Source organism: Triturus cristatus, chromosome 3_2, assembly GCF_964204655.1.
Source record: "Triturus cristatus chromosome 3_2, aTriCri1.1, whole genome shotgun sequence".
NCBI classification, from domain to species: Eukaryota; Metazoa; Chordata; class Amphibia; order Caudata; family Salamandridae; genus Triturus; species Triturus cristatus.
Genome location: NC_140584.1, coordinates 672,684,507 through 672,710,104, shown reverse-complemented (window position 1 = coordinate 672,710,104; position 25,598 = coordinate 672,684,507). Strand labels below are relative to the sequence as shown.

The following is a 25,598-nucleotide window of genomic DNA, read 5'->3' as shown; positions in this document are numbered from 1 at the left end:
CTGAGCCGATCTGCTCACCTGTCCTTCAATATTCACTGCTTGGATTTAATCTCACAGCATTTTGTAAGCAGTATTGTTCACTTCCGGGGACTCCAGTACACACCACACAACCAGCCCTGTTTAGGAAGCACAAGAATTGTCTGTGCCCTAGTGCATCTTGTCTGCTTTGCCTCCCTTACGAATTCACAAACTCCCAATCAAGTTACTTATTTTATCCACTAAGCATATGCCCCTGGAGCCCTGAATTCAGAGAAACCCGCCCACAGGCACCCAATGGTTCACCCTGAAACAGTGTGGACTTGTACAAAGCAGATAATGATAATACAAAACACAGAAAGAATACATGAATAATCGGCCAGGGAAACATTGAATGCAGCGAGCCTGTATTCAAGGATATTATGGATGAAAGAGAGGTGCTGGGTGTGCAAGGCGACAGGGATCTCTAGCTCTACATAATGGAGACGAGATGTTGTGTGTGGGCTCCTCAGCAATTGTTTCAAGAAGGAACGAGAACACCAAGAGAATGAAACAATGGCTTCTCTAAAGAGGGCTTATGGAAGATGGCTTTCAATGCCGAGCTTATTAGCTGCCACAGCTCGCTCTTATGGATGTTATAATAATAATGTGCACGTGCTTTATGTCTTATCATGTCACCAGATCTTTTTAAATGTATATAATATAAAAAAAAACAATGAGAAGCAGATGTACTACTGTGCTATGCTCAAATCTTGGCTTCCATTTGACAATAAAGAACCACTTGCCCTTCTGTTTATGCCCCAAGAACTCTTCAATGGTATTATAACATCATGTTACATGTTGCCAGGTGACAGATGAAAACTCAATGAACACAAGAGTAATATTAATACTTAACAGTCGTGGTTGTGATTAGAACATTGAGTCCGGGAGGCAGTGTGCAGGAATGTTTAAGGTTAGTCACGCTGGACTGTAGTAATAACCTGCACTTTGAACTCTAGTAGGAAAGTGTAATTGTACATTCATAAGACCTGTTGTCCTAAGAATATATTTGATTGACTCTTGTGTACTGCATGTCCATATGCTTCAATCCAGCTCAGTTTGGCCTCCTGATGGGTTGGTACACATCGACTACTTCAGTCTTTATTTCATTTATGAAATCACAATGTGGATGTTTTTAAACCTCAGAATGTTTTTCCTGTATAGTGCAGAGAACTGGGGAGAACACAACTTACTAATTTTGTGATGAATAGGTAGAAAGTGAAGGTTGAAAGGGATCAGTCATATTTTCGTTTTGAAAATGTAGGAGTAAATATGGAAACTATTTTCTCTATATTGCTATAGAAATTATTAAAATACCTTAGTACTTTCTCTGATATTACTATAGAATTTATATTATGCCCATGTAAATATCATAGAAATACTAGCTTCTGCAATGCAAACAGTAGTAGTAGTCATCCTTTTATCTCTACCACACTCAGGACATTTACAAACATTGTGTTATGTTTGTGAGTGCAACATTTGTGGCTGGGCATAAGGAGGTAATACAGGGGTGCTTTAGCCTCACCCTTTCGGGGGCCTGACAAATAATATCAATGTGGGCTTTAGGCAACAATTTATCATGGTCGAAACTGATGCTCAAATATTTGCATGTCACCTGTAATTTGGGTTCGTTTTTGAATAGTTTTCTGGGTGTAAAGCAGATCATTGTCAAAGTCCATGCATACTGTACGAAGGTCTCACACTGCTAGTCCAACAAAGTCTATGCCCAGGATCCGGTGCCCACATTGTAATGTCACCCTGTGAATACTGTGCTTATTGGTGCTGTGAGCGGCGCATGGCCGGGAGATGCCAGACATCAGTCCCAAACCATCACCTCAATTGTTTCCATATTTATAAAATAGCCAGAGAAGGTCCGAAATGCTTCTGTTATAGCCTCCATACGTCCCACCGTTATGTGTGGATCCCTCATATATAGAATGATGTAGTCTGTATAAAGGCCCAACGTAACCGTATAATTCTGTTCTTTAGAATGGCACAGTGCCAGCGGCTCTATAAGAGTAACAGGGATAAAAGGGCACTCCTGACGTGTCCTCTTCGAGATGTTAACTCTCTTGGTCATATCCCTATTGACCAAGATCGTAGCTGATGGTGCTGTATAGAGCGCACTTAGCTACAGCAAGAAACCCTAAAGGAAACATGAACATACCCAACACCTCCCACAAATAGGTCTAGCAGGCCCTATTGAATGCCTCAGCGGCATCAATAGTGACAATGGCTAATGGACCAGAATTTGCTGCTGCCAGATCTATCACAGATATCAATTGGTTTGTCAGATCATTCAACTGCCTATCTGGCACAAAACCCTTCTGATCTGGATGCACTATCTTGTCAACAATCAAGGAGATCCTCTTTGCTAAAGACCTTAAAATCGAAACTCAATACAGATATGGGTCTGTATGAAACTGCTCTTTTAGGGTCTTAATGTGCTTTCAAAAGTAGAGCTATCAGGGATCATTCCGAGATGAAGGAATTTCTGAGTGTCTTGCCAATAGTAACTTGAACAATTCCTTTCATACCAGGGCTATTATTTCTTTCAGTACCTTATAAAATTTCCCCGGGACAGCATCCGGGCCCTCCGCCTTCCCATTCCAGGACTTATGAATCTGCAAGATGATTTTCTCTTCAGTAATATCCTTCAATACATCTTCTTGTTCAATTCTAGACAGCCATAGAAGTTGAAACCCTGCTAGCCACCCCCTTACTTCAGAACCCCTAAGAGTGCCTCACTCAGAATATGTCTTCAAACACTTTGTGAAAGTATTCAGCAATTTCCTCAGAATCTTTTAACACCTTGCTATTACTATCCACTATCAAACTCTCTATATAGTTCCGTCCTCTTTCCACTTTTACCTTCCAGTCTAACAACTTACCACTTTTTTACCCACACAAAAATTGAGCAAGCCTGCTAGCATGCCACCTTGCTCTAACTCTGCTCTCGATGACCGAAACATATGCTGCCTGTCTCTCAGCCAACCTCCTTTTAACTGCCTCCGACCCTAATCATAAAGACGGATCCAAAAGTTCCCTTTCCATCGTCCCATCTCTTCTTCAAAACCCCTATCCATCTTTTGTAACTTCCTTGACCTAATGAAGCCCTGCTTGCATAAAAATTCCTTGGACAACTTATATGAGTCCCATACTATCCTTACAGGTGACTGAACCCAAGTTAACACTAAAATAAAACCTGCTCTCTTCCTTTAACACTTTCATTATATCCAGGTTCGATAATGACAGCCTATCCGTGGTCCACCTGGAGCTACTCTGTACATCAGCTAATCTGACATCTAGCAAGACACCGGCAGGATCTGTGAATCGGGATATGCCTAATGTTGTTCACAGTGGATAGCAAAGATTTATCCATTGAAAAATAATTAATCTGCTAGCACTTTGGTATTTATTACTGTAATAAGTGCACCCTTTGTTGATCCCGGCCTTTTACCGCCACACATCACACAAGTTAAAGTCCAGCATCAGATTCTTCAAAGACTTTCTCAGTTTAGTATGTCCCGCTACCCGTCTTTGTGATGATCTGTCCAACGTTGGATCCAGGCATACATTAAAATCACCTTCAATCACTAGGGAGAGGGGGTGGAGGGAGGGGGGGGGGGTGAATCACACAAGTTCTCCCCAAGGTTGTGCAGGGGGAAGGCATTGTCGCAGTTTGGACCATAGAAGCTCACACATGTAAACCTGTTCTGCCCTAAAGTCATACTACTAATAATCAAGCTACCTGAGCAGTCAATTTTAGAGTCTACTATATTTCTGCCAGTATTTTCCCTGATGATAAGAGCTACACCGTTAGTGGAGAGGGATTGACCTGAGCACAAACCTGATGGATCCATGCTTGATCCCCAAAAAGGCCTTTACACTTCCATGCTCAAAGGTACGTCTCCTGCAGGACTATAATATGAGCCAAGCAATCCTTCAGATACTGACAAATTAATCCTTGTTTTCTCCTACACCGGAAGCTATTGACACTCCATGTCAAAACCACCACCCCTTTACCTGCACCCATTCTATCAAGATCTCCACGCATTCTCCCTCTACCTGGCAGCCATTTATACTAATACAGGTGTATCGGCTAATGTCTACAAAAACAAGGACTCCTAAACAGTCAATATAGCCAATAAGGCCATATGGACCTTTTTTCACCTTTTCCACTTTTTTGTCTTTTCGCCCATGGGAGAACATGATTCTGTATTATGGCAGATTAATCCTATATGGGGGATCTTATTAATAATTGAAGGTTTAGAACTATTACAGTGTCTTCATATGAAGACCAGGGCAAGACGAGTGTAGGCACTAGCCACTTTTTCATATTTACTTCTGATAGAAGGACATTTCATTATTAGACAAAACTTTACCAGGCACCATCCCCAGCATGGGGTAGCATTGATGTTCTAGTATGTGATGTACTGGAACAGGGGTCTCCAACCTTTTCTGTAATAAGAGCTACTCATGTTTAATTAACATTGCCCTGAGCTACTAATATTATTAGGGTTGTGATAGAGACCAAGTCAGACAAGATTATATAAGTGGCCGCTCTATGCAAGACTATTCTTATTGTTCATCTCGGTGCATCAGGCTACGAAGCCAATAGAAGTTTAAACAAACACTATCAATTTCGAATTCTGTACATGGGTAACACATAACAGCCAAAGCTGCACTGTACCTAGGTAATAAGTCTCCCCAAAAGCTGCATATCTTATTGCTCAAATATCAGCTTTACATATAAGATAGCGTGTATTTGTAAAGTACACGTTCATTTTAAAAGGTATCTTGATGCTGAAATAACATATGTTTTTGGTATCCAACTCAGTGGTTACATTGGAAAGTCAACCAATGTTCTCCAAACATCAGTTTTGAATTCTGAAAACACACTTTTTTATCTTGAAGAAACGCTTTTCAATGTAGGTATACAAATATCAACTCAAGAGAAGCTTATCATTTAGTAGGTTCGGCTGTGCACGGGAGAGCTACTTACAGTTAGCAGGAGCGCCATCAGCTCATGAGCTACTAGTTGTAGAAGCCTGCACTAGAGTCTTTATCTTGCCAAGAATTGGTAAATATATTTTACGTTTTTCTACTAAGGAGTTAAGAGTATTAAACCTACAGTGCCCCAATTATCACTGTCTTTTATTCAATTCAGGGGTCAATCAAATCCATTTTTCTTACTTGCATTAAGGATCCAAGTACTGGGATGAGGGTATGATCTTTCACTCTTTCTGGGACTCCATGTGCCCTTATTTTTCAGCAAGAAACTGTTAAAGTGGTCTGTGTATTTGCTCACAGTTGTCACTAACTACGTAGGAGATTTATGAAATGTAATAAACTAACAGGTTGGATGACATAGAAGATAATGCTGTCTGGGACGCTTTCAGCATCTCGCTCTGTGTCCTTTCCAAGTCACACAAGGTGCTACATATTTTGTCTATATGCCCCATGCGCCTTAAACTGTCCTTTCATACAACGTAAACTAAACTTTTTGTATTGTCCTTGAAACAAAACCTGCTCCACTGAAACATTGTTTTAAGTGCATTTCACTTGTGTTCTAGTTGTGACCCGAGAGCCCCGCTTTGGGATGGCATGGGATAACAAGCTTTGTCAAAGAAAATAGGGGTCTCCAATGCGAGAGCTATTGGCTTTGTCAATGTCTTTTAGCTGTGTTGTATGGCAGCGTGACTATGAAGCATGGCTTAAAGTTAGGGGAAAAGTGCTATGCCATGGCTAGCATTGGCAGCACAAAACTAGTAACATGTTCAGTGGGAGGTGGGAGGGGACAGGTAACATAGACCATGGGAGTATGGGAGAGAAGAAGCAACACAGACAGTGAGAGGGAAAAAGCAACAAGGACAACAGAAGAATTAACACGAACAGTGGGAGGGAAGAAGCAACACGGACAATGGGAGGTGGGAGGCAAAAAGCAACATGGGCAACCAAAGGGAGGTATGGAAGAACCAACAGAGACAACTGGTCTGTGGCAATTAAGAAGCAACAAGGACAATGACAACAGCGAAAGAAAAAATAATACCCATCACAGAATGAGCAGCTGAAGGGCACTAATCAAAATGAAGCAATCGATACTTGCTTCTGGCTCTAAACAAAAGAAGAGGAAGTAGACCAGCACACACTGGTCAATTAGGTGGCAGCAACGAAGAGTGACAATGACCCCAATAAATGATAAGAAATGGGCAGGCTCCATACCCTTTGTAGTAAACAAAATGTCTTGCAAATGACAGCACATGCATTGTCTCATATTTTGTAGTTCTCGTAAAAGTGCAGAGCACAATAAGTTGAGGAGCGCTTCAAATAGTCAACTTTGGCACAAATTGAGCTATGCAATAACTTTTAAATATTTTAACTGTGTGATTGGCTGTTCGCTCATAAAATGGTGCTGCAATATGCTTACATTTGTTTTGTTCTATAACAAGGTGCACATAAACATTTAAGAAGAGGGGAGACAAACATCTACTGACTTGGGATTTAGAAATGCACCCTCAGATTGATAGCATGCACAACAGGGTTATGTCCACAGACACAATGTCACCAATTTTCTTCTATCTTTGATGAAATTGCAGTCGTATGACACTCGGTCATCCTGAGAAGAACCTTTGGACAGAGGTTTGATGGTCTCTCAGTTATCCAAAGATAGACACTTTGGCGTATCCCAATATCTCTCACCCTCCCATATTCTGGTAATGATCCAAGTATTCCATCTGAGCTGGAGAGGCATGAATTAACAGAGGACAGTTAGCATGTAGGGCATATGAGACAAACACTGTGATTATCGGCATTTGGAATATTATTTGGACTGGTTCTGCAGCTGTGCATAGTGACGGTTGTGCATCTAGCCCCTGGTGTGAATAGAGGGTTGGAAATTAAGTACATCATAAAACACCCCATGAAATTCCCTGAAAAAGTCACAATTAAAAACTGAATTTTAGGTGTAGGTCAAACTGGTAAAACCACTGCAATTTGTCAATTATGGTTATCAACGCACACAACACACACCATTCATGACTCATGGTATGCATCATGCTCAAAGGACTAATTTGCTAATGCAAAGAAACACAAAAACAGTATTCATGAAAACATTATGCAGGTAGTGCAAGTTATTGTGTGTGCATTATGCAATAACTGGTGAATTTCAGCTTCATTATTGCCAAATATACATGACCACTTTAAGAGCGCGCAGCTTCTTAATCAATATCTGTCGTCAGCAATTTTTGTGATTTTTTTGTAAATCAAGTGCATACGTTTGCCCATTATATCATACTATGCAAATTAATATATGTTGAAAAGGGATTATGCTTTAAAGGTAGCCCCACTTATGGTATAAAACATCCACCCCTTTGCGTTCATAGACAACTAGTTGATGTAGGTACATGTTTGCTTTAGATATACATTGCATACATCTCTGCAATTACTCATATAGCAAGGATTTCATCTCAAATTTGACTGTACAATAGACGGCTCCCTCTTACATGTGGGTTATTACTGGGGTGTGATTTGATAGGCACTCAGTAGAGTTAAACTCCTAACATGCTACGAATATGAGTTCATTTCAGTAATTTGTGATAAGGATTTGTACATGAAATGCAATAACAAGCCCCCTTTTGAAATTCTTTTAAAGTTCTGTTGCAAATAGTTTCGAATGAGATATTCAGGCAGAGGACAGTTCTAGACTTTCAATATCTTCGGTGTTTCAGTGTGAACAGGCTCCGCTCTATCTTTTCTCAATAGCATGATTGTAGGACGGGCCAGTTCTTTACCCTCAGAATAGTCCAGTCTCATCTGAACTTGTGCACACTTCAAAGCAGTCCAAGGGGCACATGAAGCTTGAAATCTGCAAGACCTTGAGACCACACCATTCCGTACATCAATCAGAACCTACAAATACAACTCTAACTACTCCACACAACCACAATCTGAATTGCATGAGCAGCACGTGTTACTGTTACCCAAGTCACTGAAGCTTATTCGGCAATCTCACCATTGCCAAAGGACGAGTCACCAACAGAGGAAATTGAACCTATGATCTGACGGCTTTCCAGAGAAATCTTCATTAAACATCTCCCAGCTCTCACCACAATCCATTGACCAAAGCTTCAATATACTTGTAAGAACCTCCACCAGAACCCGGTGCATCAATGCCACAGAACCATGCAGAAACTGCGATCACGGTCATAGGTTTTGGTCAAGTCACAAACTCTTCTTCCAGAATCTGTTGTTAGGGTTCTTCTGAAATCCACCCCTTACACATTCCTTCAAATACAGAGCTTTCTACTATCCGCATGCCGTCACTTGAGCGTGAATGAGATGCCGCTCTGGCAGCCGCAGATCATTAGCGCCAGAGCATGCCTGTCTACAATGATAACGAACATGTGTTTGCCAAGGTGTCGTACACATCAACCTGTCTTTTCTCATCGCGCGCAACACTTCGGATAATAAGCCAGGTAAATGCTGCAAATTAGGGATACTGAGCTCGGCGATCACAAGGTGGGGGGAATGTCACAACACAAGCAGTGCATTGGTATGTGGACCGAAACCCTTTGTCGACAAGTGGTTTCCTGCAAGCACTCTTCTAAAGACTTCCTAGCGTGAGCCAGAGCGCATGGAAAGCCAGTGCTGGGAGGTACAAAGCATCCATAGAAGTGATGATGCTGTCACACAGCAGCCATGACAAGCTGAAGTGCCTGTCACTGATCTAATGCACTTGAAGCGTTTCAGGTGTGGATCAAGGCACATGTAAGATGCAACTGGGTGGTGAGCTCACATATTTTTCGTATATCTGTATGAAACGATTCTTAATAAGTTGCTTCATTTTTATTTCTTTGCATCAGTAATTTATTGTGTGAAGTGGAAAGGTGCTAGTTCCGAGCACTGCCACAGTACATGTAAACCATACACTGTCCTTATGTCCGTTATAGACATCCAAGTTTGGTGTGGTTTTCGTTTTTAAGTGTAAAGAACTTTACTGCACATGAGCTATAATTGTTTTGCTGACTTTGGACAATGACTGCATGTGAATGTAAGGTTTTTAAAGTACTTTTGAGGCCTTATCCGGTGGCATTTTGTGTCTGAACACATAAAGCATTTAACTGAACAGGAATTATGTTTGCTGTGTGGGCTTATGAAATAAAATAAATAAGTACATCTGATGCTTATGAAATAAAATAAATAAGTACATCTGATGCTCTATTGGTGTTTTTGTGTTTGTAAATGCAAAAATGTTTACTGCACAGATAGAATCCTACACTTCTTCCTCGCTCTCTTTTTGCATTGTACGCAATCCATTGGTGACAATAGGAGGCCCCCAGAAGTCACCTACTGGCCACCATGGTCGTGTGGCACACCTCCGCCATATAGATCAGAACACCCCCCCCACACACACACAGAAAAAGAGAGGCATCAAGGGCATGACATGCTACTTGGGAGCCAGACGACCACAACCACTTTACATCAGAAGACAGCATATTACACCACAACATACAACACCACATCTAGTGATGCATCATACTATAACACATTGTTCCACACAATCTAGCCCAAGCTGCACCATAATACTCTAAAATATCCAGTGCCATACCAGAGCATGACGCAATTCACTGTTCCATATTAACATTCTCCTTATCAAACCACAACCCCACCAACCATGACGGAATCGCATACTACCATATGATAATATCTGACACCTAACTAAAACACACAACAGCACACAGTTCCTCACAATACTATAACATTCTCCATCACCCTAAACGAGACCAGATCACTTTGTACCACAAAACCACACAACCATATAAAATCACTAAGAACCAACCAAAACAACATCAATCATCAGACCTTATCACACTAGCCCACTCAATGTAACACAGCACAACGTGAAATAATATCGAACCTTAGAATACCACATGGAAAGAACTACAGCCTATTTGTAAGTGCTTTATTTCCGTTATCCATGTCAGTTCAGTGTTCTCAGGCCTATGGGGCTCTACCATCCTTTATAATAAATAATATTTTAATATTAAGGGTGGATGGAAAGGACAGTACCAATAAATTATTAATTTCATGAACAGACACACCACATAATCATACATAATAGGAAACAAAAATAAAGACCCTGGAAAATAGAAAGATCAGAACCAATAAAGCAATGCACATGTGTGTCAATGCAAGGCGGAATCATTAACATTTGATAAATTGTATTTTTGGCACCATAAACTGAATGTGCATTGTCTTCTTCTTGTATGGCTGTATTTTGTCCAGGGAACTGGAATCTCTTTGAGGGACCGCTTGGTAATTGTGATTATTGCACTATTAAAAGCAGCATAAAAGCATACTACACTATATCGAGCACTAAATTATTCAGTTCAGCGCTAAACCACATCACATCATGTGATACTCCAACCCACACACAGTCCCACACCACATCGTACTCATCCAGCACCACATCATTCTATATCACAGCCAGCATTGTTGCACACACTATATCACATCATTCCATTCCACACTACACCAGAACAAAACTCCTTACAATATACCTTACCATAAACTGTGCTACAATACACAAACAACAGCACATCATGCTACACCTCAGCACACATCACTATACCACGTTCAATTCCACATCACACTACACCACTCCATATAACAGCAAGCAAGATCATATCATCCAGCACCACATCATATCACATCATCACTCACATTGTTCACACCACTTCATGTATTATCACTCACCACCTCACTGTACAATACATCACACCATCAACACCTCACCACACCATACCCCAACAAGTGACTCTGTACAACACAACACCACAACATATCACCATTCAAGTCACCTTCACACCACATCAAACTGTTCCCTTCCAGAAAACAACATACTACACAACATTATATAACACACATCACACAACAGCACACCACACTGTGCTATGACCTCTGGCACTCTGAACCAAACCATGCAGGACAACTCAATAAAATGCCACAACACATAATCCTGCAATACAACACCACGTCAAAATGCTGAAGATCACATTATATTTTTATGTTAAGTTGTGTTGCTTTGTAACATTGTATTATTGTCATTTGTATAGCACTCGGTCTGATATACCATTGGTGTCAAAAAGGGAAGTAACAATGGTTACATAAAACCTTTCTGCACCACATAACGATCGTCTACCTCACGATACCATAATTCATCCAAGGAATGCCATGCTAGATCACACCACAGCACCAAAAACATATCTTCACATTACACCAGCTTTCTCCACATCACTACAAAATACACAATCAAACCATCCAACAGCATGTCTCCTCATAAATACAGCATAACATAACAACACACCATTCAGTACCTCACCCTATTCCACAATACATCTCACCAACCAACACCGTATCACCTAAAATCACACTAAATTACATTACACTGCTCTTTACCATATAACTCCACACCTCACCATTCCACACTACCCCACAAGGTTAAACATCATACCACACCTAAAGCTCTGAATCACACTGTGCCACACTGCATAACTATATCCAACACCAAACATTACATTATACCATAATTTCCAAAATAGGCTGGAATTTCCTTATGAAGTTCATAGATTTACATGCTAAATTCCTTAGATTGGGAAATAACTTTGCAGACATGGAATTACTTGACAGGATCCCACAGGGAATCCCGTATGGTAGGACTTAATACAAACATGGATTTTTTGCACTTCTAAGGTAATTATAGAAAAATTACTATTTCTGCATGTTTCTACATATTCCAAGGTACTGTGCCTTTTTTTAAAGAAATTACTTTTATTAAACTGATTCTAATATTGTTTTACAACAAATATCTAACAGCTTTTTTGATGTGTTTAATTTTGCACTAGATATTCTATTTTTATTCTTCATGTCTGCAAACATGCTCTCTCTTTCTTTTGAAAGAGCTACGCACCAAGGATAGAAGTAGTTTTTGGGAAACGTGATGGTGTGACCATGGATTATAAGAAATAAAGTACTCCCTGCCGTACATGATAAGGATATTACAAGTCACCTCGGAGTTCCATAACCCTATATAGGAACTCAGCTTTCGGCCTTGTTTCTCTAAATGGCAGGGGCTTAACATAGGCTCCTGCCGTCCCTGCAGCAGAGAGTGGCCCCAAGCCGATAGAGGCCTCCCAAGTCTTCAAGGGACCCCATTCAGTTAAATGACAATGGATATATGCGAGCTATGGGAGACTCGGGCCCCTCTTCACATTCTGCATGGGGTCCCATCATTTGCATTTTGCCATTGCTATATGGTCATGGAACTCCTTGGTGATTTGCAGAGTCCTTATAATCTACGGCAAAGGGTGCTTTCTACTATACAAATGAGTGATTTAAATACAGATTATATATTCAGCAGGTCACTAAGTGAGACTGCTAGATGAGGCGTGACATTTGGGGCTGAGGGTGGGGAGGGACCGTGTGTGAATATAACTTTTTGTGTGGAAGTAGATAGAGGGCCATCTGGGAAATGTATAGCTCGCAATCCATTGATCAACCTTTAAGGTGTCATCCAGTGAGGACAAAAAATCACAATTCTCTTTACCGGGTCCTGCATCACTTACACTCGTCAGCAGTGTTGCTTTGTTTGAAGATGTCTGCTGGTTTTTTTTAGATCTAGTGTGACATATTTCAACAGATGGCCCTTTTAAGGCAGAAAGTACTTTGGTTTGTTACTTGCTCTAAAGACACCACGACCCTGCTGAGCCATCCAATCCCTTTTTATTTAAGCTGATAAAATACGGTATCTCCGTGTTAATTAGGATGGCGTCCATGACCGAGAAAACTTCTCCAGAATCCTAAGCAACCAGTCAGGGAACACTCTTGTGCAATGCTTCAAGCAATGCAGGGGCGTGTTGTTCAAGGAGGAGCCCCGAGTACCAAACATGGCTGCCGCACTTTCTCATTCCTTTTCCGAACCTCTACGAGTGATTAAATTCACTAAAAGGTCACAAGATCAGGAACTATCTAAATCTGCCTACGTGCCATTTCACATTCAACTGCTGCACTAATATTACCAATTCAGTGGAAATAAAAGGAGTGAAAATTAGGGGATTTCGAAATCATGGGAACTCTTTGTAAAAATCAAGAGGATCAGAGTATAAAAAAAGATTTGCAATGTTGTAAATTACAAATTACTCACATTCTGATCTGCAAAGGCTTGCTCATGTACCACTCTCACCAGTCAAATGTTAAAAGCTGGAGTTGTATGGTGCATCCATGGGATGCCTGTGTGCAAATGGAATTCACAAGCATTTGATCAAATGCATTTCGAAAATAGCCTGGAAATTGTAGATTTGCTCCAAAGCCAGTCTTCTTTAACACAGGATAAAACAGTGTTGGAAATCTGAACACACCAAAGGCCTACCCTAAAGCAGTGTCTTTTAATGTTTGTGCGAAGGCAAGTGCTTTAGGGATAGAGTGGGTTGGGAGACGTGAATGGAAAAGCACATAAAAAATTAAAATAATGAAATAAAATAAAATAAGTGGCTCTTACCACCTACCTGAGGGGCTCTGGAGGAACAAGGGCTGTTGGAGGCCGAGGACACCAGGCTGACATTGGGGTTCATGCTCCTCTCCCTTTCGTCTTGGTAAATGCGATCCCTCTCTGCCTCGGGCAGATTCAGGAAATTCTGCATGGCCCTGAGGTTTACCAGGAGGGACTGGGACGCAGTGCGCGGGTCTTCTTCCTTACGCAGAATTTCCGACAGCAGCCCCTGGTTCAAGAAATTAAAAAAAAAAAAAAGCCAAGTCAATTTTTTTTTTTTTAATTTGTTGGGGCGCTCGAACCAGCTCGGCTGTCATTTTTGTTTTTTTTAGGGAGGGGAGAGAGAAAGTTTAGGGGAAGGAAGACACTTGCACTGCATGGAGTAATGAAAGCAAATTGAGTGCAATTCATTAGGGAGATGGAGGAGGAAGGAGTGATAGAGAGAAGTGAAATATATATCTCTTTAAAACTCTTGGGTGTAGATCCACTAACGTTTAGTATGGACACTCGTGTAGCACAATGCAGTTTTTCATTGCGCTCGCAGGCCTTTTTTACGTATAGTAACTTGACACTACATTTTGCGTTACTTTGTGCCATGCGAGTGCCTGAGCAAAACTTTAGAAAATCTACAGCTTGATTGAAAATAGGCAGTATATTTAATATAATGCTGAGTAAAATAATCCATTGCAATGCACTTTAGAAAATAAATGTCTCTTGTGATCATGTCTTGAAAAAGGCCTGCATGGCAGGAGTATGGTGTGCCGGATTACTTCTTAGAGTACATTACAGATAATGCGCTTTTTCATTTCTTTAAGCTCTGTCATGACAGCTCACTGGTCTGCAAGACCTATTGTTAATAGTTCTTTAACATATTCCTAAAGTAGGCTTCGGGTCCGCGCCACATGAGTATTATTCCCTCACCTCATACTACTGACTTTCTAGTGTATGATTCTACCTCCTATGGGGCCTGCATGGCAATGAATGGCGGACAATTTTACATCTTAAAAGTACACTGAATCATCACATTAACTTTTTTATCTCATGTAGGCACAAGACAATCTTTATTTCTTTTGCCTTTTTCACTGCAGCAGGCTTATGAAAATATTTAGTGCAACCAGATCATATTGGCTTTGACAATGCTTGTTTTACTAGTCGTCGTATTGAAGCACTTTGAAGAAACCAATATAAAAGTAAAAGTAATGTTCACTATAAAATTCAGATTCAAACAATCAAAAACAGGAGGCTTATAACTTATGGGACACGGTGTTCCAATTTGCACTAGTGTGCAGCCCTACTCCTGGTGCACACTATGACAATGTATGTGATTACAAAGCAAACATGAGGAAAAACAGAGTGGCAATTCAAACGGCCTCGCTACGTCAAATGAAGAGTGCCCCGTAGTATGGGCATGAGGTTGAGCTCAGTCATAAATTGCCCCCATCCTCGCAGGGTATGTATTTTCAGAGCTCCCTTTAGAGGCCAAAACACAGGATGGGCATGCAGAGATACGGGGACCCCGCTGCCTCGCACCTTATTTGCATCAGCCTTCCAACTACTCTTAAGACGGGAGAGGAACACTCCTGTAACTACAGCCCATGTGGAAGAGGGACCTCGCACAGGTCTCAGGGGGTGGACACACCTTTTAGAGTTAACGTTATTACTTTGTTCCCTTGCAACAGGCGCACCTTTTGCAATACCTGAGGGCAAACAACTAAAGCTGAAACCTCTTGTGCCTCCAAGACCCTTTGCTAAAAAAAAAAAAAAGCCCTACAGAAACTGTATGTTTACAAATAGGCTGGTAGCCAATATTTAAGGCACCCTTCAATTCTGTTTTCAACATTGAATTTGGCCATGATACCTAATTACATAAAAAGAACATTTGAAATAGCATTTTGAAGCCTTTCTAACATTTTGTGATTTCACGAACCTGAAATCTGTCCATGTGGTAAAAAGAGTGACAGATTTGGGGAAACAGGATTGAGCAAGTGTACCTGGGAAAAGATACTGGGAAATAAAACAAACACCAACATCAAACGTGAGAGGCCTATACCATATTGTTCTTCTATATAGGGCTAAAATCTGCTGTAGGATCGCTCAGGAGAACCAGATAAACTGACAATGGAAAATCTAATCTTTAGAATATTTCTTTTAGCAGATGACACAGCTACAGACACAGGATCTGGAAAAACATCCCCATCAACCTCAGAATGGCTCCTACCCTCCTGCAAATCCGAAAGAAACTGAAGACCTCCCTTCAAGAGCAAGACCAGTGCCAACAATAGAGCTGGTGCAGACGCAAGAGCAACACGTTCAAAGTCTAGAAAAGTGATTTCACCGTAACCTGGTCCATAATATATTGTGCATCTTGAAAGGGTCCTGGAGAAGAGTACTTCATGAAACTCAGAGAGGCCTACTTTAGAATGGGTGACAGGAATTCCACCAGCAGCAGTGATAAGCTAGAACTCTCTCTGCAGCCCCAGCCTTGGTGGGTGACACCATAGCTCTAATCTAGTCTTGGCCACTCAGGACAGAGACAGCTGTGAAATCCAGTGCACTGACACTAAGATACACACGTGGGTCACTGGTTGGGTAATGACTGAATGTGATTTTATTTTCAGGTAGAAACATCCTGCGCTGAGGCTGCTCAAGGATGTCAGCATTGTAGGCATTAAGGCCATCATCCCCAAATGTCAGGGCCAGTTTAGGTTCTAGACTTACAAGTCAGTTCCATGCAGACTGCATCCTAGAAAGGATGGCTGTGGAATATAATGGACTGTCGGTAAGTGATGGAAATGTACCATCCATGTTACAACAGAGGGAATGCCCCACCCATGTTACGACAGAAGGATGGTATCATCCATGTTATGGCAGAGTAACTGTGCCATACATGCAATGAAAGATGGATTGCACCACCCAGGTCAAGTCATGTTATTGCCATTTGTAAAGCACACGTTCGCCACAGGTCTCTTGGCGCCAGATGCTAAGAGAACAAAGTGAGAATATAGATAGACACAAATGCGTCATGGAATAGCCATGTTTTGAGGATATATCTAGAAGTCCAGCTTTTTAGTAAAAATCAGCTGGGGAGTATTCCCAAGTCTGTCTGAGAACCAAGAAGTTACGAACACCAGTTTGAGTTTTATGGTCTTTAAGATGAGTCAATAAGCTTGCAGATGCTAAGCGTAAACCTCTGCCAAGAACATGTCCTATAAGTTGATTACTAAAAGATGTGAGAGCCTGGCCAATGGGAGATCAGCGGAAAACTCTCAGTTTAATATTATGTTTCATAAGGAGCCAGTAGATTTGGGATGGAGGGTGGCATGAGCAAATTGAGACGTGCACAGTATCAGGCGTGTGCCTACATTCTGAATGGATTACAGTTTGCTTAATCAGTTATTAGATAGGCCAAGATAGAGTGAGTTAGCATAGACTTAAGGAGATCCGAAGAGGGCAGAGCCAGCCAATTGTTTACCATCTTCATTTAAGAATGGTGGCATTTTTCTTGAGATCCTCAAAGTACAAAGTCATGACGGCAGACAGTTGGGCCGACATGGGGAGCTCGGTACAACAGGGCAAGTCCCTCCCCCAGTACTGAATGGCGATAAGGATCGAACAGAGACAATAAGCATCTCAGTTTTTCTCTTTGTTTAACTTAAGCCAATTGATGCTCACCCACAACAGATACATTCTATAGATAGCTGAAAAGCGTGGCTAGATGAAGGATTGGTCCTAAGCAAACCAGGATTAATATCCATGTTTGGTCGATGTTTAGCTAGCAAGCTCATAAAAATGTTAAAGAGATGGGGAGACAAAGCTGGGCTCGTGAGACCCCATATTTAAATGGGAGTTGTTCACCAGAATAAGCAGGTTCAGCTTACTGACTGAGTGCGGTCTATAAGGGAGAACTTGAATCAGTCTAGTGGTGTCTCATCACTAGAGGCAATCAAGTGACATAGAGTAATTGACTGAGTGAAAAGCTGCCAACAGTTGCAACAAAATCACAGCACTAGCAAGTCCCGCGTGGGATTCAATTCTTCGATCGTCAAGGATGGAAAGGAAGTCAGTTTCCCTACTGTGATTAGGAACACAAGCATCCTGGCTATTCCCAAAGAAGTTGCCATTTTGCAGATGTGAACATAGTTGTTTGAGACCATGGTTTTCCTGGGGTGTAGTCACATCAGAGAGTAACGAGATTGGTTGGACATTTTTCCGAATGTTAGGACCATAGTTGCGTGTTTTCTAAACCAGGAAACAGAATCGTTGATTTGACCTACTATGGAACACCCCCTGTTCCAGAGATGCACTTACTACCATTGTCAGTGGTTCTAGGATTCCTTTTCAGCTCTTTGTGGAATTGCGCTCGGGCCTGTTGGGGCCCCAGAATTAAATCTGGAGAGAGCCATGGCAAGATTCTCGTGTAAGAATGCTGTAAAAGACTTTAAAGTGAAGGTTTTCGGTCTGTTTTCTGAGACAGAGGAGAGAACCGGTGTTTCTCAACCTTAGCTGAGATAAGCTCAGTTTTATTGATGAAGTAACAACTCCGTTTGGTATAGATCGGCAGAAGGAATTGGTTCTCGAGAGGTTCCAGACTCATCTGTTAAATCTTTCCTAATCTGAAAGACTGCTTTTTGAGAGGTCTCACCAGTGATAATTTTATCGGAAAAGTAGAGCTGTTTGACCTATTTAATGTCATGCTTAAAAGTTTCCAGCGCTAATTAAAATTATTGTTTTGCAGTGGTTCATACTTTCCCCCCATTTCCCCATGGGAGTGTACCTGCATTTCTCTGCACTGGTGCAGTACTTTTAATGGGAGTGTCCCGGCGCTGATACAATTCTTTTAACAGGAGTGGGGTGGTACAATACTTTTATTCGGAGCGTACTGGCACTTCTCAGCACTGGTACAATACTTTTAATGGGAGTGTGCTGGCACTGCTCTGCACTGGTACAGTACTTCTAATGGAAGTGTACCTCCATTTCTCTGCACTGGTGAAGTACTTTTAATGGGAGTAGAGGAGTACAATACTTTTAATGGAAGTGCACTGGCACTTCTCAGCACTGGTACAATACTTTTAATGGGAGTGTGCTGGCACTGCTCTGCACTGGTACAGTACTTCTAATGGAAGTGTACCTCCATTTCTCTGCACTGGTGAAGTACTTTTAATGGGAGTAGAGGAGTACAATACTTTTAATGGAAGTGCACTGGCACTTCTCAGCACTGGTACAATACTTTTAAACGGAGTGTCCTGCCACTTCCTAGGACTGGTACAATACTTTTAATGGGAGTGGAATGGTACAATACTTTTATTGGGAGTGTAGGACTGGTACAATACTTTTATTGGGAGTGTAGGACTGGTACAATACTTTTAATGGGAGTGTACCGCCACATCTCAGCACTGGTACAATACTATTAATGGGAGTGTACCGGCATTTCTTTGCACTGGTGCAGTACTTTTAAAGGGAGTGTACATCACTTCTCAGCACCAGTACAATATTTTTAATGGGAGTGTACCACCACTTCTTGGCACTGGTACAAAACGTTTAATGGGAGTGGAGTGGTACAATACTTTTAATAAGAGTGTATTGGCACTTTTCAGCACTGGTACAATACTTTTAATGGGCGTGTACCTGCATTTCTTTGCACTGGTGCAGTACTTTTAATGGGAGTAGAGTAGTACAATACTTTTAATGGGAGTGTACTGCACTTCTCAGCACTGGTGCAATACTTTTAATGGGAGTGCACCACCACTTCTTGGCACTGGTACAATACTTTTAATGGGAGTGGAGTGGTACAATACTTTTAATGGCAGTGTACTGGCACTTCTCAGCAGTGGTATAATACTTTTAATGGGAGTGTATCAGCATTTCTCAGCACTGGTACAATTATTTTAATAGGAATGTACCGGCTCTTCTCGTCATGGGTACAACACTTTTAATGACAGTGTACCTGCACTTCTTGGCACTGGTACAATACTTTTAATGGGAGTCGAGAGGTAAAATCCTTTTAACTGAAGTGTATGTAGCGGCACTTCTCAACACTGGTACAATACTTTTAGTGGGAGTGTATCGGCATTTCTCAGCACTGGTACAATACTTTTAATAGGAGTGTTCCAGCACTTCTCTGCACTAGTACAATACCTTCAATGGAGAGTATCAGCACTTCTCAGGAGCAAGCAGGTACTCTAGTGAGTAGAATTCGGTATTTCCATTAGAGCACTGGTGCGACTGGAGACTGGTGAGACAGATGGAAGGAGGAGGAATCATTGAGAGCAGAGGTGATAGTGAGCTGTAGTGTTCATGAAGATTAGTGGGTGTGCGTAGCGAGCATGGGTAAGTATTGGCGTTTGTAAGATTGATGAGCAAGGGAGCTGATATTGTGTGCCAGGCCTGTGATACTGGCTTGGAATTGTAGTGATAATGGGTTTGAAGAGTGCAGCACATGTTAGGCCACTGTGGGAAGTGTTCTCTGCGCTACACACTAGGTACTCCTGCTAGATTCTGTGCAGGTGAATGTACCCTAGTGGGCAGGTGCAGCCAGGTACCAAGTAACTGCACTTCTTTAATTTGAGATGGAGTTAATGAGCACTTCTCAGAAGGGGTGACACTTTTAATGGCAGAGTACCCGCACATCTCTATAGCCATCAGGTACTCTGGAATAGCCCGTACCCAGGCAGAAGAATATAATCACGCACACATTGACACGTGGTTGCCCCAGTGAATTACAGCAGTTAAAATCGTCCACAAAGGGTGGGGGCAAATTGTGTCATTAACAGTTTTTGCACTCTCAACCATTTCAACCATGCACAAAGCCCACATAATTCTCCAAGCAGGGTGGTGGAGTTGGGTGCAAATTATCAGTCGCTAAGGCGGAGGAGCGTCTCCCCACTGCGATGCAGTAGCGAAGAAAAGGAAAAATAAAATGATAGCGTGATGTCATTATCATTTCATTTGTTCCTGCTGCAGCAACATGGGGGCATGGCAGGGCTGCTCTGTTCACAGGGCAGAGCAGAGGAGGAATAGTGGGCACACTGAAGTGCGCATGTCGCTTTGGCCAGCCATCTCGGGCCGGCTAAACAGTCATGCGCACTTAGCTTTTTCTCCACCCAGGCTGCATTACAGCATGGGTGGAGAACATGCCCAAGCCCCCAGTCCCTGTCTGAGCGCCGAATTACGATGCTCGGACCAATCACGACGCTGCATTGCAGCGTTGTGATTGGCTCAGGGGAGCCTATCTGCTCTTGTTCGGCAGACGGAGGAGAGACGACGTGGGACAGAGCGGCGAGGAGGTAAGTGTACTTTTCTTTTTTTACACTCGCTTACCCCCTCACCCCCACCACCCCAGATCCATGCCGGCCGGCACGGCAAATTATGCATCCGCTCACTGCAGTGCCATGCAGTAATGAAAGGGTGTGCAACGTGCACCCGTTATTGCACCTCATTTCTAAATGGGTTGTTTGTTTGAAGAGGTGCCAGGCTCGCAGTCAGTAAAGTGGCCCTGGCAAGTTTGTCGGACCAGCCCCCACAGGGTGCCTAGTGAGCAAGCCTGACCACTGCAAGTGGAGTTTGAGGGGCAGTGGGTGCAAGTGTGAAACACTGGTTGGCCCCTGGAGGCTGGTATCAAAAGTGAGTGGATTCTGCTTGCTTGCTGCTTCCTGCTCGCAGTCAAGAAAACCGCTGTCATCTCTCTCTCCATCCCACCCTGTACTGCCCAAGCTATCCTCTGCCCACTTCAGCACTGCAGAAGGACCCTCATCGGCTGCGCTGCATCTCGGATTTTGCTGCGGATACAACCTGGGAAAACAACCGGAAAGTAAAGCGATGCAGCTGACTCCATTCGGCCTCGTCACCTGCAGCAAATTAGGCCTCCAACCCTCAAAAATATCTTCCTACCAGGAAGACAAATGATCGGATTGCATTTAATTGTGATTTAATGAGGCATGAGGTAGTTTCTTAAAGCAGCGCAGCGTGCGCCAGGTGTGAGGTGAGCGCGCGGGCCGCGCGCGGCCACCTGCAGCAGTCCTGCTTCTCCAGACGCAGCTAATAAAAGGGCAATGCCAGAGGGGAAAGACAGAAGATGTTTTCCTGACCTGTGCATGCTACATCTGTTGACCTGTCGACAGTGCCACCGCTCACCGGGAAGGTCCTCGCGTGTGTCTAAGGTGTTTGTATGAGGAGAACCTCTCACCTGCCGTTTCCGTGCGACCAAGGTCGAGTCGTCCTTGTCAGCTTCCGCTGCACGGGTCTGTCATATGATTTCACACGAAGACAGACTTGCAAGACTATAGCAAACCGCTGGACAAAGGCTAACTACACATTCAATTACTGCTCGCGAGTGTTATTCCCCATTTAGTAGTGCACACATCCTATTTGGTTGCAAAAACAAACCAAGTCCTTGTGCAACTGTAACATGCACAGAGAAATGGGAGATGTTTCCACCTAGTAACACTGCCTGTCTTTAGTTTTCATTCTCAGGCTTGTGGGACGGAAGCTGCAGGCCTACATATAAATGGCAAACACACGCTGAAAAATACCCTAACACTCCACTGAATTTTTTGGCAGGTAGGAAACCTAAATATTTGACCGAAATGCACACTGGAACCACGTGCTTCTGTAGGGATGTATTTGTTGTTTAAGTGTATGTCTATCAGTGTAAAATTAAAACATGCACTTAAGCCAACATCAAACCATGCGCACAGTATTAAATGGGCTAGAAGGTACATCACCATGGGGCCCCTATAACTCCTAGGTAACAGGTAATAGGAGCATTGCTGATCCATTCTTATTCACTCTATCATTTTATCTGCTGAATTGAAACGAGGGGAAAATCAGGAATTACGAGAAGAATCAATGCATCAATTCCACTTCATCCGAATAATGACTCAGGAGACCCTCAGGGTTCAACTCGTGCTCCCCCAATTCATGCCGCTGTCCCCAGAGTAACTGATGACCCCAGGATGGGTAACTCTTGAAGAAGTACAAACAAGCCGATGTAGCAAACTCGCAATGGACCCTTATTTATGTTATGCACACACTAAAAGCCAATGTTCATGATAGCCTTATCAGGATTTATAGATGGCCTGAAGAAGACATTGAAGTACTGACTCTCAGTGGTCAACCGCTTAGAATAGAAGTGTTTTTAAGGCCTGTTTTTTAGGTCTCGCTTGCCAGCAGCGCATGCGAGACGTATTGTTTACTACATGGGGATTGGAGCCCGCCCCTTCCTTACCATTCGTTGGCTTTGTTGTCAGTGTTTGCTGCTTCCCAATTGGGCAGCGCTTGCAGATGTCACTTTCTGTCAGCTCGTTTGCAGCATGGACCAAGGATTGATTGATTGATTTACTTGATTAGTGTCCTTCTGCTGTCCATCCGTTGATTGCTGTGATTCAGGTACTATTTTCTTAATTCTTCCAGGTTGCATTGCTTCTTTCTGTCGCACTCCACGTTGCTCCTTCCCCTCCCACCCTCACTCATGGTGCACTTTGCTTCTTTACCTCTCATCCTTGTTCGTGTTGCTTCTTACCCTATTGTCACCCTCCACACTGTTGTCCTTGTTGCTTCTTCTCTCTCACTCCCCACCCTACCGGTGTCTGTGTTGTCTCTCACCACCCGCCATAAGGAAAAAACATGCTGTAACGTGGCGAGCGCTGGGCACATCATAGCACTATTTTACTGTTCCCTCCGAACCTCCCGTTGCCCACCCTCTCCTGCTATAAGAACAAAAAGCGGTGTGATGCAGCACGCGCTCAATGTGTCATAACACTTTTTCTCTTACTTTACTTTTAGCCATGCTGCGCAGTCACGCTGCTGTAGAGCATGGCTAAATTATGTTGGCAAAGCCAATAGCTGTCTGATAGGTGAGGCCTATTGGTTTTGTCAATGCTTGTTGAATGGATACAACCTGTTGCATAGGTGTAAAATTGAAAGCAGGATATTGCACTTGCTGTTGCATTATTGGTGAACCTTCTACAATTAACACTGCGAGGGCATCTATTTTGTGAAGCTAAATTGTACCTTTGAACATAAGAAAAAACAGAAAAAAGGTTGATACTTTTCAATTCAAAATAAAGATACAGTTTTGTTAAAAGTAATTCTTAACAAGTCTCACAAAGTTCACTAAAGAATACGTTTCCAAGCCCTAACCCAACCCAATAACTGTTGGGTGTTGTCTTTTGACTCTCTTGCTCGGTGTTTCTGTCATTTAAAAACCCTCTAAAACCTCGGGGGCAGATTTACAAGCCACTTGCCACACTTTTGCGCCGCCGTTGCTTCACACTTTTTGTGACGCAGCAGTGGCGTAAACAATGTGCCACACAGTGGGCCATTTACAACGTGACGCATCTAGGGAGATGTGTCAGTTTTGAAAAGACATGCGTCACATTATACCTCCATCAGGTATAATGTATGCAGGGTGGGCGTTCTCATGCAAAAAGCCATGTAGAACTGATGCAGTGAATTTTACAGTTCACTGCCTCGCTCTACGCCTTCACTACGTCAGAATCCCTATGCCTACTCAGACCAGGCATAAGGAATGACGCAAGGCTCACCTATCTGTTGTGGCGCATTGCTGGATTTGAGTCACTTTCATGAACAACTCCAGCAATAAGTCAGTCTTGGGTCAACAGATGCGTCAGAATTTCTGACGAATCTGTCAATCCTTGCGCCATGGTGCGCCGTATTGTAAATACGGTGCATCCATGGTGGAGTAGGGGTTTTGTATGGAGGTGCAGGGAAACTGACGCATCTGTACAGATGTGTCAGTTTCTTGTAAATCTGCCCCTCAATTTCTAAAATCTTTCTGCTTAGGACAGTCCCAAGACCCATTTTAAAGACATGTGAGAGGTAATTCATCCCCCTCTGAGGCACCTTGAGACTCGATCATCGGTCTCTAAGCCAGCAGTGGTTAGGCCATTTTAAGAGAAATTGTCTTAGGAACACAAGAAGCAGCACGTTTTTCCACCCACGCTTTGATCTTTGCAATTGCAACACTGCTATAATCTATTGGTGAGAGGAAAAATATCTGGGAAAGGTTGCAAAAAGATGTGAGACTAGTCCTGTAGATGTTTGTGCTGCCTGTGATTAACAGCCATAGGATGGAATTGGAAAAGCAGAAGTTTTACTGTAGGCCTCCCTGCTTCACTTGTATGAGTGGCAGGTGGCCTCTGTGCTTCACCAGAATGGACCAACTAGGCAGCTTACACCAGCAAACCTCTGTTTGAAGCATAAACGTGGCGGTAATTCCGTAAGGTGATGTAAGGCAGCACCATTACACCACCAGCTAGCGGTGGAGACAAATTATACACCCGGCCAAACATACAGGCCTTCTTTATCTCTGATATATGGAGAGGGTGAGACCTTTAGTTGGACATTCCCCATCAACGATTTTGCATCGAAAGCAAAGTGCAATTTTGCCCAGATTCCAAAAATACTTGCACGAACTTGAGCTTCACTCTAAATATTTGCTCAGACCTGTCTGCCATTATAAGCTGGATGTCAGCTAAAGATCTTAAAATGAATCTAACCAAATGAATGATCCACGCCTGCCCAGGTGGCTCTGCTCTTCTGGAACCTATCTCCCAGCCCGATGTATGGGGCCATATGAAGCCTCTGTTCTTGTGGTCTGGACAAGCTTCCATCTTAGGCTACTCCGTGTATTCTACCTACCCATCAGGTAGAAGATATTAATTCCTTAATTTCTTCTTGATTTCAGGTCCTTGATGTATCTAGACAATGCACAGGAATCCCATAAATAGCAATACATAAAATAGGAATTTGATTAAATTCAGCGAATATTTCCTGATAACAGATCTATTTCAACTCAGTTTCAAGTTGGATTGCGGGGAAGGTGGGGATCGGATCTTCAGCTCAGCTGCAACTGGTCCTCGGGAGTGACGCTCGCATGCAGTAATTAGCACAGTGTGTCCGCGAGGTGCATGTTGTTCCGCCTTCTTCTTCGGAGAATATTTTTAAATGAAGGATTCGTCAGCTGCAGAGACAAGCTGTGTCTGCCGCAGCCCGCCGAGGCCTCCTCCCTCTCGGC

At 42.7% G+C, this 25,598-nt stretch overlaps 1 protein-coding gene across 4 annotated transcripts in view; it reads right to left on the bottom strand.

Annotated features, from left to right (window-relative positions):
- The window catches only part of SATB2 (SATB homeobox 2), a 390,132-nt gene that overhangs the window by 121,476 nt on the left and 243,058 nt on the right, over window positions 1–25,598 (bottom strand). For 3 of the 4 annotated variants that reach the window (XM_085648674.1, XM_085648677.1, XM_085648675.1), the window contains one exon: window positions 13,581–13,793. The exons of the other annotated variant lie outside the window; for it this stretch is intronic. In XM_085648674.1, the coding sequence (XP_085504800.1) occupies window positions 13,581–13,793 (213 nt within the window). The remainder of the gene's footprint in view (window positions 1–13,580; window positions 13,794–25,598) is intronic. 4 annotated transcript variants of the gene reach the window in all.